Source organism: Rhopalosiphum padi, chromosome 1 (genome assembly GCF_020882245.1).
Source record: "Rhopalosiphum padi isolate XX-2018 chromosome 1, ASM2088224v1, whole genome shotgun sequence".
Lineage (NCBI taxonomy): Eukaryota > Metazoa > Arthropoda > Insecta > Hemiptera > Aphididae > Rhopalosiphum > Rhopalosiphum padi.
In genome coordinates this window covers 14,178,040-14,195,414 of record NC_083597.1, presented here as the reverse complement: position 1 = coordinate 14,195,414, position 17,375 = coordinate 14,178,040, and the positions used below count along the sequence as shown (strand labels likewise).

The 17,375-nt window shown below is 25.5% G+C and overlaps 3 protein-coding genes across 7 annotated transcripts in view; 1 reads left to right on the top strand and 2 right to left on the bottom strand.

Annotated features, from left to right (window-relative positions):
• Window positions 1–464: 464 nt before the first annotated feature.
• LOC132917282 (uncharacterized) lies at window positions 465–2,941 on the bottom strand. 2 transcript variants are annotated; one of them, XM_060977953.1, is made up of 4 exons: window positions 2,769–2,941; window positions 1,301–1,585; window positions 1,183–1,239; window positions 465–607 (listed from the first exon to the last, which is right to left on the bottom strand). In XM_060977953.1, the coding sequence occupies exons 1-4, from the start codon at window positions 2,809–2,811 to the stop codon at window positions 498–500; spliced, it is 495 nt and encodes a 164-aa protein (XP_060833936.1). In that variant the 5' UTR covers window positions 2,812–2,941; the 3' UTR covers window positions 465–497. The 2 variants fall into 2 exon arrangements, with proteins under 2 accessions (XP_060833936.1, XP_060833937.1); XM_060977954.1 differs by lacking the exon at window positions 1,183–1,239.
• Window positions 2,942–5,795: 2,854 nt separating this feature from the next.
• On the top strand, window positions 5,796–11,618 carry LOC132929740 (retinal dehydrogenase 2-like). Of its 3 annotated transcripts, none has more exons than XM_060995407.1 (11): window positions 5,796–5,924; window positions 6,794–6,898; window positions 8,264–8,531; window positions 9,109–9,299; window positions 9,408–9,521; window positions 9,596–9,698; window positions 9,783–9,967; window positions 10,616–10,780; window positions 10,941–11,098; window positions 11,230–11,304; window positions 11,469–11,618. In XM_060995407.1, exons 3-11 carry the CDS (start codon window positions 8,330–8,332, stop codon window positions 11,533–11,535), a joined length of 1,260 nt encoding a protein of 419 aa, XP_060851390.1. In that variant the 5' UTR covers window positions 5,796–5,924; window positions 6,794–6,898; window positions 8,264–8,329; the 3' UTR covers window positions 11,536–11,618. The 3 variants fall into 3 exon arrangements, with proteins under 3 accessions (XP_060851390.1, XP_060851469.1, XP_060851310.1); XM_060995486.1 differs by having other exon boundaries at window positions 5,908–5,928; XM_060995327.1 differs by lacking the exon at window positions 5,796–5,924 and adding an exon at window positions 6,083–6,309.
• Window positions 11,619–13,754: 2,136 nt separating this feature from the next.
• The window catches only part of LOC132929637 (inverted formin-2-like), a 45,188-nt gene continuing 41,567 nt past the window's right edge, over window positions 13,755–17,375 (bottom strand). The window contains exons 20-25 of one of the 2 annotated variants that reach the window (XR_009662132.1): window positions 17,050–17,218; window positions 16,705–16,976; window positions 16,499–16,647; window positions 15,594–16,420; window positions 14,624–15,512; window positions 13,755–14,247 (exon numbers count right to left, since the gene is read on the bottom strand). Coding sequence is in view for 1 of the 2 variants with exons in the window: in XM_060995209.1 (XP_060851192.1) it covers window positions 14,729–15,512; window positions 15,594–16,420; window positions 16,499–16,647; window positions 16,705–16,976; window positions 17,050–17,218 (2,201 nt within the window). In the remaining variant the exon portion in view is untranslated. Of the gene's footprint in view, window positions 14,248–14,623; window positions 15,513–15,593; window positions 16,421–16,498; window positions 16,648–16,704; window positions 16,977–17,049; window positions 17,219–17,375 lie in introns of those variants that run through there. The other variant, XM_060995209.1, reaches the window with a different exon arrangement.

The window sequence follows — 17,375 nt, the reverse complement described above, 5'->3', positions numbered from 1 at the left end:
GACCATAACTTCCTTAAAAATAACAATATCAAAAGGCTACGTGGGGCCCTGGATAATAATCTTACCTTTAAATTTTATAATAGTTCAGTTCACTATAATATCAAAACTAACAGCACAATATTGAAACTGGTGAACAAAAATTTGCTATGTCGCATGTGTGTTACATGCGGGTTCTACGTCCTCTTAAGTTGATATTAAAAAAGGGTAATTGGGAAAAAATACTAAAAATAAAAAAGTTAGCACTTAAGACAATAATGTAAGACTATTATTAAATTCTAATTAATGAATAATAACATAGACCAAAACCATAATATTAGAAAATAATAATTAAAAAAAACATAGAATTAAAATAAATTCTTGAATACTCTTTAATTTATTATATCAAACTTATACTCAAAAAATAAAAAACATTTCTTAATAAGGTAAGTTAATAAAAATCATTAAAAAAAAAAATACATAGATTAATGTTTTCAAAAACTGTAACATAATTAAATGCTTTAAACTGCAGTTTCTTGATGATTATGACAATATATTTCTCTCACTTGGTATATTGTACTGGTGGTACTACCTTGCTGTATCTTATTATAGATAATAATGAACAACAATCCTAGTTAAAAAAAAAAATAATTAATTAATTTGTATCATGCAAAAATTGAATTACAATAAAAACATTTAAAAATTATAATAACAAAAATAATAATTTATCAATATGCACATTGATACCATGCCTAAGCCCTCAATCAAAACTTTTATTTTAAAATTATAAGATCAATAATGATATTGCATACTTTTTGTTTACAAAAAAATACTCTTTCCTACTGCTATAAATTATAATAAAATCCTAAGCGGAGTTCACATTATAAAATAGTTACCATAAATATTAAATAATGAGATAATTATTTTATTAATTTTGATAAACCAATACTTAATACCATTTACATTTTTTAGAACTTAAATATGATAAACTTAAGTATAGGGGAGTAATACAAATATATCTACTTAATGTATCTAATTCTACCTAAACTTAAAATATTTATAACTGATAATTAAACTTTTTTTTTATGTTATCACTAGGATATTTGTATAAAATATATTGTTTATAAATAATAAATATACAATCTACAATACATAGGTAATCTAATATTTCACATATGATATTAAAGTATGAATAATTATTCTCACCCAAAATCAGTATTATTATAGCTGACAAAAAAAAAACCATTACAAAATTACCATAATCTAAAAACAAATAATAATAATTATTATAATAAATAAAAAATATATATATATGTAATCATACTTTGATCTGGTAATGTGCTCTGGAAAGTATTAACTTCATTAGTACCATTAATATATATTAATGTTGTCGTCACTGGGGTTGAAGATGTTTCCATATAAAATAGGATATTTGATTCATTACGGATTGTTTCACTAGTTGTAATATTATCATTTTGTATTGCAGATGTAGTTTCAAAAGTTTCGTAATAGGACACATTTAAATCAACAATTTGTGAAATATTACTTCTATAAATGTTCTTCACAATACTATTTTTGTTATGACTATCTGCTATCATTGGCCATAGCACTATAACAAAATAATTCAAACAAGTTTTCATTTTCTCTTAGGTACCAAAATTTGATTTTAATTAGATGATAAACCTATAAATATTTTAAAACATATTATTTAATACAAAATCCTCAGATAATTATTTTTGCTATAGTATTAATATTGCAAAAATGCAATATCCTAACAAAAATATTAAAAGATCATAAATTAAATTATTATTGTGTAATAAATAAATACTGAATGATGCCTACTTTTATTTCAAAATATTACAATTCTAACTTAAAACAATAAATGGTCGAACATTAATAAGTCATTTATACATCAAGTTTTATTATGTATTGTATGCAGGGTTGAAAAAAACACGTTTTTTTAAAGATGTTTTTTTGTTTAAAACAAAAAAAAATGTAAATAATACCTTTTAATGAATCCCTATAAACTATAATAGTCAATTAACATCCCTTATCACTCATTAATCATCATATAATTGTTATTATTATTATTTTTATAAATATACAGCTTAGGTTTCCTTACGGGACATCTTTTTTTAAAACTTATTTATTATTTTTTATTCATACTTATGAACCTAGTTTTAGACACTGAAGATAGTGGTGCAATCTAAATAAGGGGGTCATGCTTATTTTTAGTTATGAAGTTTTGTCTACAACAATTGGCCCAATTTATTTGGATGCCATTGTTTTTAATTTTGAAATCATTAAAAAAGTTGATTTTCAAAAAAATAAAAATGATCCTGCAGAGTAGAAAAACTCCATAGATTATTTTAATTTAAAATTTACTGAAAATGTGGTTTTAAACACACGTTTTTTTTTATTGATGTTTAAAATGTGTGTTTTAAATGTTTAAAATAAAATCAATATGTTTTTTTCTGATGTTTTAAACAAAATGTTCCGGACGCTACGAAACAAATAATGTAGCCAATACCATTTCAATTGTTTTTAAGCTAATTATTCAACTATACAATATTCAGATCACGGAGTGTCGGAGTCCACATACTGCATAGTACAACCACTACAACCCACAAACAATGAGTAAAGTTACAGAAGTATTAAGTAACAATCATATAATTAACGATTATGATACAATGATAAAAAATATAATGTACCTATAAGTACATTAAAAAATAGTTTGGTATCTACGACCTATCCAGTGAAAGTTATACTAAGAATAGAATAATTTAACTTACCAAGAAAAAAAAGTACAAAGTTTATTAAAATGAAAGTCTTCATGACTAATACTCAAGAAAAGTGAAAATAAAATCCAGTACTAAGATATCCAAGACACCAAGAACTAACAAGTAACAATATTATGTATACTTCCTTTTTTTTATTTACGTAAAATGGCCGTTTTAAAATAAAATAAAACATGTCATTTGATCATCGATGTGTTTAATTGGAAAAAACAATAAAATGGAGGTTTTGTAATATTTTATGGTGACCATCTTTGGTATATTAATGGTTACGTGTTTTGGATCTAAACCCAATTATAGATATTATATAGATGTTATTATATTATTTGTGTACTGACTGTAGCATGTTTTTTGATAAACAATTCATATTGATACAATTTTGGTATTATAATTTATAATTTATTACTTTATAATAACCATTACTATCGAACTTATAGACAGGAATTAGTGAAATGTGAGTTATTACTACAATACTTAGCCACAATGTGTATTTATTTCTATATTATCCATTTCAATCATAACCAAAAAATCGAAAAAAATATATAATTCTATATCTTCCTTTCGTAAGACAGAGACAACACATGCGGGTATTATGACGTCCTGTTAAAAAAAACTATATATTAAGTATATCTTAACTCGTGGACTGTGGTATAAGGTGAAGTACTGAAGTGGGGTAACTGCGACGCAATTTTGAATAGTTTGACTTAAACTGGTAATTTCTTATGAAATAATTAACTTAAAAATATGATGATTATTGAAATATAATGATATGGAAGTGTTATATCTAAATCATTGTCAAAATTGTGAAAAATATTCTTAAAAAATGTTTATGATTAAAACTAAAAAAAAAAAATGTGACAAAGGGTAAGTGCAAAATCGACCAGTTAAAAGCACTAATACCACTATTATTTAAACGCGAAGCAAGTGCTTAAAATAAATATTGAAGTTAAAACCTAAGCAATTTTACTGCTCTTATAGGTGATGACAGAAAACAAAATGTACAAATCTAAGTAAAATCAATATACATTTGTTTCGTTAAAAATCAGAATTTAACATGCCATAATAGAAGACCTAGAGGCTAGAAATACCAATCTGCATTACTTTGAAGTTTAAACTAACTAAAACTGTAGTTATTCTATCTTACTTGATGGGGACACAATTTGGGCCAAATTAATACTTTTACAGTTTGGCACTATTAAAAGTTAAAATTTCGGTTGGGAATTTTGATTGAATTTTCAATATCCGTTCTTGTCTCATTTTTAGTAATTTTGGTACCGCGAAAAAATAACCCCATATGAGATTTTGTAGGATTTTGCAAATTAATCTAAATATATTAATATTATGCCATTGCATATAATACTATTTATAACATACCTACATACGTACAATTTTTATATCTCCACAAATAATGTTAAATTTGGATTCAATAATAAATTATTGTAAACCTATCAAAAATTTACGAAAAAATTGACTATGTGTTTAAAATTTTACATTATTGAAATTGTATTACATATTTATTGTGAATTGTTATTAATTTATATTTTATTGACAGTGGCGTACTTAGACCTGAACTTTGGGGGGGGGGGCTTAAGGAGTTACAGGTACTAGACATTTTAGTTTTCTCATAATAAATTAAATTCTAAAAATTTCGGGGGGGATATCCCTCCCACGTTAGTACGCCACTGATTATTGATATTTCAAACAAATTTACCACGATTAAAAATATTAACTATTTGTTTTATATTTATAAATTATTTACATTGTATTACACATTTATAATTATATTAGGTAGAAACAATCATTTTTATTATAGGGTTATTTTTTCTAGAGTTATTTATTAGGCAAATCAGTCATTTTAGTATTTTACAATAGTTTAAATAGCAATTAAGGATTTAATATCAGTAGTGTTATCACCCCGTCTGATACAATTATACAAATGCTGTTTAACACTTTTAACTCCATTTAGTCATGAGTTGTATATTGGTTGTGTCCATTCTATGAATAATATAGAATTAAGATTAATTATAGTGTATCGGTGTATTATAAATCATGTCTATAGGCGCAAATGGTATTTCGTATTCCAAAAAAAAGCCCCATCATAGGAAAAAAAGCCTCGTACCAACTAAATACATTATTCGTTATTTTATTATGATTTACATAAATAAATATAATCATTACATTTATCTATATAGCACTTCTTTAACATATCTAAAAGTATAGCTGTAGTCTGCATTTAACATTGTCGATAATTGTCATTTGTAATTTGTTCCTATATGATTTAAAAAATGTTAAAAGATAAAAATTTAAAACAATTGCTATTTGTATATAATTTAAATAATTTATTTTTAATAATTTATTATTAATAATCATTTTTTAATTTTATAATACAAATGATAAATGACAATTATTATAATTTTTTTTCCTCAAAATTTTTTTAACTTATGTAGGTACAAATGACCAGTATTGACAATGTTAAATGCAGAATACAGCTACCTATACTTGCTAGTCTAAAGAAGTGTTACATAGATAAAAAAAAATGTAATGACTAATGATTATATTTAATTATGTAGGTAAATCATAATAAAATAACGAATAATGTATATAGCTGGTACAAGGCTTTTTCTTCCGATAAATGTTGTTAGGGGATTTTTTTTCTGGGGCTTTTTCCCCCTAAATTTGCGCAAATAGAGGGGGCTGGAGGGCTTAGCCCTTAGCCCCTCCATTCTCCAAAAACTAATAATGTATTGTGATAATTTAAAACTTAAAAGCATTATAAAAGTATCCAGTATAGACCTGATCTACAGCCCCCCCCCAAATTTCAAACACTATTTGCGCCTATGATCATGTCATTATATTGATATAATGATATTACCCAATACCCATGATATTACCTATAGCCCTATAGGTGTTGTTTGGTTTATTGATGTGGTGAGCGCTCTCGCACATCATAATTTATTGTTTTTCAGTTTATAATGCTTAGATTGAAGGTCGACCGTCGACCGACCTACGTGGCTTCGTGATAAGCTATAAGCATGTCTGATAAATGATAATTATTAATTTTAATTACATATTTTTGAAGTAAGGCATTAAGTCATTAAGGCTTAGTGGAACCTGCTAATACATATATCTGTTTACTGCATTATTGCAGTATAAGTAGGTATTATATTATATTATCAATTATATAGTATTTGTTTTAAAAAAGTGATAAACCTGTGGTTGGGTACACGATTAAAGATAGGTACCTATTTTATCTTTAATCGTGGTTGGGTAAACATATAAATATAACTTAGTATTATTTAATAGTAATTAATAATTATCACAATCACACTGTTGCAGTGGACGATTTTTATATTTATATCGATTCGTACAACAACAATTACAATTTAATTAATTTAAAGAAAATCTTATATTAAATTTGATATATTATTTAAGTATAGGAAACATTTTGTTGTAAAATTTCTGGTTTTTTTTAAGTAGGTATATTTATTACAATAACTTAAAAATGGCAAATCCAAATGTTGAAATTTTATATAATCAGGTATATATGTATTAGAATTTAAAAATTAGTTAAATTAAAAATTAATATGTTTTGAACATTTTAAATTACATTAAATTTTACAATAATATGTGAAAGTACTCACTTACCTATATAATAATACTTATATTTTAATACTTATATTTATTTATTTTTCAATTTATAAATTATTAGCTATTACCTATTTACAAATTTACCAGTCAGTTTGAGTAGTTTGACTAATAACGGCATTTTATATTAGTTTTCCAGTAATTTATTCAAATTATTATTTACCTACATTTTTTTCAAGTTTTCATGGTAAATAACTAAAGTATTTGTATAACATATTTTGGTTGTTATCTACTTAATTTATAAATAAGTATTATGAATATTGAATAATACTTAATATGTAGGTTTATAATAAGTGTATAAAGACAATAATATTATTCTAAAAAGTAAAAATGTTTAAGCAATATTAATAAGAGTTTTAATGATTATATTATTTCAGATATTTATCAACAATAATTTTGTAAACTCAGTAAGTGGGAAAACATTTCAGACTATCAATCCTGCAAATAAAAACAAAATTATTGATGTTGCCGAAGCAGATAAAGTAAAATTATATAGTTTTATTTGATAAAATAACATGTTTCTTTTTAAGAATTTATTTGTAATATACAGTTTTACAGTATTTAATAAATACATTTGATGACATATAATATTTTATGAAAAATTTTGTTTGTGAAATACCAAGGAGAAGATATTATTTGTCAAAAGAGGTAGATTGTGTCATCTGAAGCATTTTAATATTAAATAACTTAGCAGAATCTTATTACTGAATACTGTATGTTTATAATGGTTATATTATTGATTTGTATATGGGTATATGGCAGCTTATTGGATAAAAAAAAGTTTGAAAACAACATTTAAAATGGAATAACAAAATATTTGCAGACTTAGTTATGCATATTTATAAGTTATAAGGAGAAGTTTTAAGTATGATAATGTCAGCACTTATTAATGATTAGATAATATTTTTACAAAACTTTTCTATCTTGTTTTTTAGTGATACTTGTATAATATATGTAATAAGGGTGTATCACGTAGATCAAAAATCTTATTAGTTATTAGTCTGATATTCTGATTACCTAGTTATTATCAGGACTCAAAAGTTAAATTACTAAAATGTACATTTTTAGCATTTTTATATTCACTTAAAAACATAAATATAAGCTTAACAAATAACACTAATAATTGGTAAATATGCAAAATAAAATTATCAATATTTTTTTTTTATAAAAGAAATTTTAATTTTTTTAATTATATAAATTATACAAATGATTTTTATAAAATATGGTATATAGGAAATATAGGTATTTGGTTAGGCTCTGGAATGTAAATACAATAGATCCAATAACTGCAGTACAATGTTTCTGACAAAAATTAATGGATTAAATTGTCTAATTCCAATGGTAATAACAACCAAAAACATACCTACTATTTGGAAATCAAATACTTGTTTTAATTTGCATATTTGTATACTTTATTGGAGTTATATTGTTAATTTCCTTTATTAAATAAAAATATGCCTATAAATATCACTTCAAAACTCTATATTAGCTAAATTATTTAGCCTAAATAGCACAACAAACTATAAATATGTATACATTTCCTTATTCATTAGGAAAGTGTGAAACAAGTTTATATCTTACAATTAATATTCTATGACTTAACAAAAAAAAAACATAAATATGCATTTTACAGTTAAACATATAAACTAAAATTATTATACGTCATACATTTATATATTATAATCTTTTATTCTCAAAATAACCATTTATATTTGATATTTGGTTACAAATTAGTTATTAAAACTAAAATAAGAAATATTAAGATTAAGAAATGTTAGTAAATTAAGCAGTAGGGTGGTGGAGTGGTTGGATCTAAATTTCTTAAAAATATTATATTTTTTTTGTAGGATGATGTTGATTTGGCAGTTAATGCAGCAAAAACTGCATTTCAGTCAGATTCTGAGTGGCGTAAAATGGACGCATCTGCTCGAGGACAATTGATGTATAAATTATCAGAATTGATCGATAAACATAAAATTCATTTGGCAAATTTAGAGTCTTTGGACAATGGTAAACCATTTAGCGACTCACTATTGGATATACAAATGGCTGTTTCAACTCTTCAATATTATGCTGGATTTGCTGATAAAATTCATGGAAAGACTATTCCAGCGGGTAATAATTTTTTTTGTTAGCGGCCTCTAGGAACACCTTGTCATACGTACAGCCTTTTATCCATCTCAATGAGTTGTTCCTGCTTTCCAATATATTCTTCTATCTAGCTCTTATACATCAGTCTTCATTACATCTTCCCCTCCTTCATTCTTGGTCTTCCAATAGGGTTTTTTATCTTGCTGGGTTCTTCTCTAGTATTGTACGGGGTAATGAATTTTAGCTTCTCCAAGCCTGTTCTGTCCATTGTAGTCTCTTATTTATGATTGCTTTAATAATATTTGGTTTTTGATTTAGTGATTAGAATCACTCCTCATTTTTTCTAATCCTCCAATCATTGGATATACTGTCCTTCATAGATCCAGATCTTCCTTTCAAAAATCAGAAATTTGCTCTTGTTGGTTTTCTGGTTTGTACAGGTCTCTGCTCTATATATAACTATTTACTATTTAACAGTTTTGTTAGCCCAAACATATAAAAAACATATTTTTCCAAATAAATTACTCCTGATTTATATATTTCCTTCACTAATTTGAATAGTTATTATTTATGAACTTATTTGAATATACTATTTTTATAGATGGGCCATATTTTGCATTCACTAAATGTCAACCTATTGGAGTCGTTGGACAAATTATACCTTGGAATTATCCAATTTTAATGCTGGCATGGAAATGGGGACCAGCTCTTGCTACTGGGTGTACAATTGTACTGAAACCAGCAGAACAAACTCCTCTCACTGCTCTACATGTAGCTGCACTATCAAAAGAAGTAAAATTAAATTTATAAATAAAGTATTATAAATTATAATGCATTTTATATACATACACACATATATATACATATATATATAATATAATGTATTCACTTTCTTTATAGGCAGGATTTCCCAATGGAGTCATTAACGTTGTACCTGGATATGGTCCGACTGCGGGTAAAGCTATAGCTTGCCATCAAGACATAAATAAAGTGGCATTTACTGGATCAACAGAAGTAGATAATATATAAATTAATATGATTATTTTTTTCATGTAATGTGATTAAAATAAATGTATTTCTAATATAAGGTTGGAAAATTAATCATGGAAGAAGCTGCCAAGTCAAATTTAAAACGTGTATCATTAGAATTAGGTGGTAAAAGTCCTTTAGTGATATTCGATGATTTTGATGGTAAACATTGAAAAATTGTTTGTTGAATTTGTAATTTGTAATTACACATTATAATATTGTACCTTATATTATTATTATATATAGTTGACGAAGCTACTAAGATTGCTCATGATGCTGTATTTGCCAACATGGGTCAAAATTGTTGTGCTGGTTCTAGAACATTTGTTCAAGAAGGTATCTATGAAAAATTTGTTGAAAAAGCTGCCTACTTAGCATCCCAAAAGAAAGTTGGAGACCAATTTGATGTTGATACAGAAATAGGACCTTTGGTAAGATTTTAAAATGCTACTTCATTATACAAAAATTTCTTATTTATTTTTATTTTTATTTATAAATTAAGAATTTCTACTAAATATTATAACTTGGGTATGGTTTATGCTAATGCACATTATTCAACACTTCACTAAAAATAATTCTGATTAAATATATTTCATAATGCTTAGATTTTATAATTAATTGCATCTTGCATATTTTTCATATTAGAATAAAATTGAATATGTCACATATTTCTTAATATTTGCAGTTGCATAGTATACAAACACATTAAATAATATAATATAAATTTTGCTCAAAGTTTGATTATATTATTGATTATATAAGCTATTAAGTTATTTTGATCATTAAATAATCTAACACTCGCTCAAATAAATTTATCATATTCAGTATTCTGCATATTTTATATAATACTACTTTTTCTATAATTTCATAATAAGTTGAAAAAAAATATTGAAAATACCTAACAATTTATACATCGTTTAAACCATTAAATATTTTCTAATCTATTGTATTAACAAACTAATTATGTTAACTGTATATCTATGCATATTCTACAAAATTATTCACATAAAAATCCAGGTTCGAGCTATTATATCACACCAATTATCACATTATAACGCAATTATAAATTATGTTTTTAGGTGAACGAAGAGCAATACAACAAAGTTTTAAGTATGATTGAATCTGGTAAAGTGGAAGGAGCCAAAGTAGAAGCGGGTGGATCAAAAGTAGGTGATACAGGATATTTTGTGTATCCCACTGTATTCTCAAATGTGACTGATAATATGAAAATTGCTAAAGAAGAAGTAAATATACAATTTTATATATTAATTTGTTGATTGGATAATTTCAACGTTGTACTATTTTATTATTATTCATGTTTTAACATAAATTAAATTCCATTATTATTTTAAATTATTAACTATTGTGTATAATGTAAATATTATATTAATATTTTTTTTAAAGATTTTTGGGCCAGTCCAGCAGATTATTAAATTTAAAACTTTGGATGAAGTGATAAAACGTGCAAACGACACTAAATATGGATTAGCTGCTGGAGTATTAACTAACAATTTAAATTCTGCAATGAAGTTTATAGATAACGTTAATGCTGGTTCAGTATGGTAAATGAATTAAAGTTGTTTAATTTTTACTTCATATTATCACTTTTTAAAATTTTATTATATATCAAGAAATATTGAAGGTTTTCATCAAATAGTATAACCTATAATTATTATTTGTTATTACTTTTTAGGGTTAATTGTTATGATGCTGTTAATGTTCAATGTCCGTTTGGAGGGTTTAAACAGTCCGGACAAGGAAGAGAATTGTAAGACATTTATTTAATTAAAATATTTAACAATAGTTTATATTTAAGATTCTGAGAAAAATAATGCTGTATTAATGATTTATAATGATATATTTTTTATTATTAGCATAAAAGTTATATTATAAACATATTTTATAATTAAGTTATTGTTTTATTTTTAACAGAGGAGAAGACGGTCTAAAGGAATACTTGGAAGTAAAAGCAGTCTCAATCAGAAAGAACAATTTTTAATACTATTAAAAAGAGTAATATTAAAATTATAAAATATTACTATTATGTATTATTGATTTAAATATATTTAAAATAATATTATACATTTGATTAACAAAATAATGTTAAATTAATTGAGTATGGTTACCTATTAAATATTGACAAATTCTTATGTGGTTAATTTAAGAGTAGACGTATACCTGCACTTGTCTCCATATTACAAATACATAATAACTAATGTCAATGGTATAAATATATAAATATACATAATTATATTATAAATAGGCAATAGTTTAAAATTAATTAAAATATTTTAAGAATGCGTTTGTTGAATGTTGAGTATTGTATATAATATGCAATTTGATAATGTACATAAAAGTTTCAAGTCTCCTCAATGACATTTTTGAATTACAATTAAATTTTTATTGTTTGTTTAAAATTAAAATATTTAATTTAATTCTATATTGTATTAATAAAAAATAATTAAAAAATAATCATCAAATACATATCATATTATAAATCTTACTATTTTATTACATTTTTATCATATTAATCTATTTAATTTATTATTGAGAAATAATTAGTGAGTTTCGTTTGTTTATTATTTTTATAAATTGTAATTTTTTTGTAAAATGTCTCGATTTCGTTTACAAAAAGTTGTTTGTTATCAAATAGTTTAATTGTTATATAGAAACATCAGATTCTTTGTATAGAGATAAATTTACGCATAATTAACAATAAAGGTCATTGTTCTCAAAAATAATTTGCTAAATAGAACATTTCATTTTGTGGAAGTTTTACTGTATTTATAAAATATTGTGTATAGAAATTTATAGTATACATTTTTATTGACAATTTTAAGTATATATGGTTATTCATTTTTTAATTATAGCAAAATATCAATAATTGTTTGTGAAGAAATAGTGTACAGGTAAATATACAATATTGTAAAAAGATAATGTAATAAAAGAGATAAAATGTATGTCAAATTAATACTTTTACTCAGTGATGGAGTATACCAGCTGTTCATAAAAATAATGTAGACAATACTGCCTATGCTTGTAGAAAAGGGGTATTGAATAATGTCATGATGATATGACTTATAATTAATATATATTTATTAGTTGATTTTTAAAAGACTAGTAATAGTAGTACTATTTAATATTTATATAACTATAAACATTATTTTGATTGAATTATTATTTGAATTTTTCTGTAGGAACCACACTGTTATATAATAGATGATGATTGTACCTTGTCATTGAGGAATTGAAGATATATCACTTAATATGTCTGTAAAATTAAAATTTAATAATTTCAATGATAAATCAATGGATACGACAAATTCTGTGAGAAGACGTTCAAACATTTTGGTTACTATGGTTACCAAACAGTTATAATAACAATTTTTGCCTTTTGAAATGTATTTGCCCATACCACAGGGCACACGTAGAACACCCTCCCAATTTTTTTTAATTTTTTAAATTTGAGCTAATCTTTTTATATATCAATTATCAACTATCCCTGGTGTTTTTTGAATAAACATTCATTTATATGTTATATTGTCAATAATTTTAGGGTTAAGAATCTGTAGAGAAGACTTAAATGTCCAATTCTTAATACTACTTATCTATCTAATTTTATTTTATTTTATTGTTTTGCTCCTTTAAAAGTTTTTTCATTCAGACATTTGTGCTCTCATCCCAATATTTTTTGTTCATTAAGTGGACGCTACATCCCCGTGTGTTGTCTCCATCTTACAAATGTATAACATAGCCAAAAACTTTTTTCACGGGATAGAACCACTCGGACTATAAGGATAGTTAAGATTCCAAATTAATATACAATAAAGTTTGAGAACATTATCTTTAAAATGTCGTTTTATTTTTTTGATATCACTAAGGTATACAAAAAAAGTTCTCATTGTTTAAGATCAATTATTTTTGTGTTTTTATTTCAATAACTTTGTTTGTAGTTCTGATATTGAAAAAATAAAAACAATATTTCATAGTCAAAGTTCTCCTTTTCAGGCGGAGGAAATTTCATATCTTAGTTATGACTGTAACACCTTCTCGGTTCTTTCTTACACAGCATAAAACAGTTTTTGGTATGATTTACATTAGTGTGTCGGGGACAACACATGCGGATCTAACGTCCTCTTAACCACAAGTAGGTATTTTTATATACATTTTTTATTGATCAGGTATCTTAACATGAACTCTAAAAATAAAAATCGATCATTACAAAACAATAATAATTTATTATAATAAAAGAATTGTTAGTAAGATAGATTTAGAACTTAATAAATTGTAGATGATAATTACATGATTTAATTTATATTTTAATAATGATAAATTAAAAAAAAATATAACAATATATTTAAAAAAAAATAAAATGTTGTTAGCAATTTAAAAAATGTTTTGATTTAAAAATATATAATAATTTCCAAAAAAGTGACACAATTTAATTATTTCATTACTAGTATAATTACAAAAGGCACCATTTTGATTGTTTAGCAACATGTTCTGACTAGATACCAGATATATAATAAATTCATATACTTATATAAGTTATACGAATAAAGTTAAATAAGTAAAAATATATACAACAATACTAACTTAATTTCAAATTTATGTGTATATATTAAATTAAATTAAACTATATTTGATTGTTTTTCTTCTAGTAAATGATTATTTATATAGGTCTGTCGTTTTTCAAACATTCACTATAATTCTAAAAATTAATTTCTAATTAATAATGAATAAATAGTTAGTTTTACAATTGAACATACAGTAGAAATTATATTGACATATTAAAAAATTGAAACTGTAATATTGTGAGGAATTTTATCTTACAGCATTTTTTTTTTTTTTTTTTTTAGACTAAATATATTTGATAAGCCAACAGTTTTGTAATATTAAATGTGTGAATACATGTTTATTATCAAAACTGTAAATGAAATCAAATAAATCTTAAAGATTTAAACTAATTGAGTGTTTAACATGATTTAAGCATGTTTGTCTGTTATTTATAATTTTTTTAAATTAAAATTAAATTATGTCAAATAATTGCATAGAACAGTTAATAAGTAAAGATACAATATTTTTACCTGCATAATGAATAATAATCCAATGTTAAGACTGTGTATTGGGTATAAATTATGTATGGTAATAATTGACAACTTTTATATAATATACCTATGTATTTAAAACATCTACTTAAAATTTTTTTTTACTAAAGGCATTGGTTTGCCATTGTCAACCAAGTCTTTTGCGGTACTAGAAGCAGTTGGTCTCATGAATCCTAATGATTTTCTGGAGGGTGACATTCCTGTTATACCAGATCTGCCTTGGTTCTCTTTGAAACTAGTGCTCAATGGTTTTGGCTTTGGTTTGTTAACAGGAACTGCAATGCTACTACCACTGCTACTGCTTCTGCTAGCCATAGGTGTATCACGGTTGTGCAGTTGCAATGTATTCAATGGTTTTTTTGACTTCAAATCCGTTGTCAGGTCATTGATAGCTCGTGTGTAGGTCGCAATACCGGGAATCTTTTTGACTGTGCTGACAGAGTTTGAGCTATTGAGCGAACTCCTAGAGCTACGCAAGCTACTTTTAGAACTTGACCTTTCAACAGGCTTTGGTGCACTTGTGGTTCTAGTTATGGTTGGCTTTTGGGCAGCTGTTGATTTCATTATAGGCTTGATTGATGGAATAACTTTCACCATTGGTTTCTGAATAGTTTGTGGAGTTCTAAAACTACTTGTTCGTTTTGGTAACTCAGTTTTTCTAACTACTATAGGTTTAATGGATGACTTCAGTGAATTTGTTTTTCTTAGGGTAGGGGCAACAGGTCCACTACTACTATTAGTATCGTTACTTCCACTACTATCAGCTCTTGCTATTGTCTTTGGGATTTGTTTTTCAGTTTCAAAGTTACCCGAAGAAGTCTCCTGACTTAATGACTCAGCCGACATCAAACTAACAGATTCTTCAAAACTAATAAAAATAAAAACAAAATAAATATTAAAACACTTAAAGTAAAAGAAAAAATAAGTACAAATTAATTATTTTATTTACCCTTCATCATTTAAGTCGTGTTCAGTTCTAATTTTTATAGGTGGTGTTAAAGCTTGTACTCTGATCTCTGGTATGAACTCACTTTTTAAATGTATTGAAGATTCATCATTATCATGAAGATTTATCTTAGTCACTCTATCTAGAGCTTTTGGCTCTATAATACTTTTTTCTGGAGAAAGCTGTCCATAAATTTTAACTGCTTTCATAATATCACCATGATCTACAACACTTTGGTTTCTGGTTGTCCTGGGCATAGATGAGTATAGACGGTTTCTAGAAAAATCTTTATTATCATCATCAGATGTCTTATACATCAGTTTATCTTTCCACTTTTTTAATCGAACATCTGTATCCTCGTTTGTTTTTGGTGATTCGTATCCTTCTAATTTTCGACCTAAATCATCTTCTGGAGTTTTTCTATATCTCCGAGTACGCCTGGCTGCTGAAAATCTATCAAATTGACCATCTCCTAGATTTTCTTCTTCAACTGTTTGAATTTTTAATGGAATTGATTGAGGTTTTACAATTTGCCTACGTGATGTCGGCGGTGTTTCTATATTATCTGAATCTATGTCAATTTTATCAGTTACATCTCCTGGATTAGTAGAATCTGAAGTTTTTCGTCGAGGGGCAAAGGGAGGTAATAGTTTTTCTTCTGGTGAATCCGGACAGGACAATTGTTTTCTAAATGAGGAAGGACTTCTTACATTTGGTTTTATTTCTGGCTGATCTGTTCCCCGAATATAAACTGTTAAACGGTCTTGATTTGATACATTCTGTCCTAGTTTTTCAATAAAACCTTTTCTTTTGTCTTCTTCTTTGATAGCCTAAATATTGGTTAGAAACATTAACACTGAACTTAGTTTTTTTTATTTAAATAATAAATATTAAATTTATAAACTTACATGTAAGGGTGTGCTATGATTATCAAAATTTGATAGAGAAGTTGGTTTTTTAGTTCTTTTGAGATTGCTATCAGTTTCTTCTGATGTGTTTGGTACATTCAAATTAGATTTTCGCCATTGAGATTTATCTTTAACTGGTGGTTGAGCTTCTAAAAAAATGTAAAATTAATAGTTTAGTTTTTGACTTACTCATAGATTTTACTTACCAGCAATTGCTTCCATAACCCCAACGACATCAGTTTTATCAATAGTGGGTCTCCAATCAGCATATACTCTTTTATATCCATCGTTATTTGCATTAGCCAATTTTCCTTCAGGTAATGTATCCAAAATACTACTACGACCATCACTCTCAGAATCATTTTCTAATGATCGTCTATTATTTTGTATTCTTTGAGTCTTACGTCGTAAATCGTCAGAATCTTTATCTTCTTTTTCGTTCTCTTGTAGCCATGCTTCAATTTTTTGCCTCCATGCTCTATAAATAAATATAATAATAATAATAATTTATCTGTTTTTACGCATATGATTTGTTTTTATTTTGATTGTACTTTGGCTTCGATTCTTCTTCAGGAGTTGATGCTGCAGTAGATATAATTGATTTAGTTTCTATAACAGGTGATGGTGAATTTGCTCGTTCTCTATCAGCACTGAAATCAGCACTTAATAAGTCTGGTCTCTTTTTACCACTACCTCTAAATCTCCTTGCCCATGATCGGTCTATAAAATGAATAAATAAATTACAAGAAATATTTGAATTAACAACAGTTTAAAGATTTCAAAATTTAATTGATTGGTACAATCGAAAGACATTTAATTTATGAATATTGAGTCAAATAATTAACCTAATGATTTTCACCCAAATATTTCCATTATT

What these genes read in the sequence shown, in the direction of transcription:
- LOC132929740 (XM_060995327.1), top strand. Translation starts at nt 6,274, where the DNA reads ATGGCAAATCCAAATGTTGAAATTTTATATAATCAG. An exon ending in CATTTACTGGATCAACAGAA is followed by an intron (nt 9,522 to 9,595) that starts GTAGATAATATA and finishes TTCTAATATAAG; the next exon opens with GTTGGAAAATTAATCATGGA. An exon ending in TCCGGACAAGGAAGAGAATT is followed by an intron (nt 11,305 to 11,468) that starts GTAAGACATTTA and finishes TATTTTTAACAG; the next exon opens with AGGAGAAGACGGTCTAAAGG.
- LOC132917282 (XM_060977953.1), bottom strand. Translation starts at nt 2,811, where the DNA reads ATGAAGACTTTCATTTTAATAAACTTTGTACTTTTTTTTCTTG. An exon ending in GAGCACATTACCAGATCAAA is followed by an intron (nt 1,240 to 1,300) that starts GTATGATTACAT and finishes ATTTGTTTTTAG; the next exon opens with ATTATGGTAATTTTGTAATG. An exon ending in TATAATAATACTGATTTTGG is followed by an intron (nt 608 to 1,182) that starts GTGAGAATAATT and finishes TTTTTTAACTAG; the next exon opens with GATTGTTGTTCATTATTATC.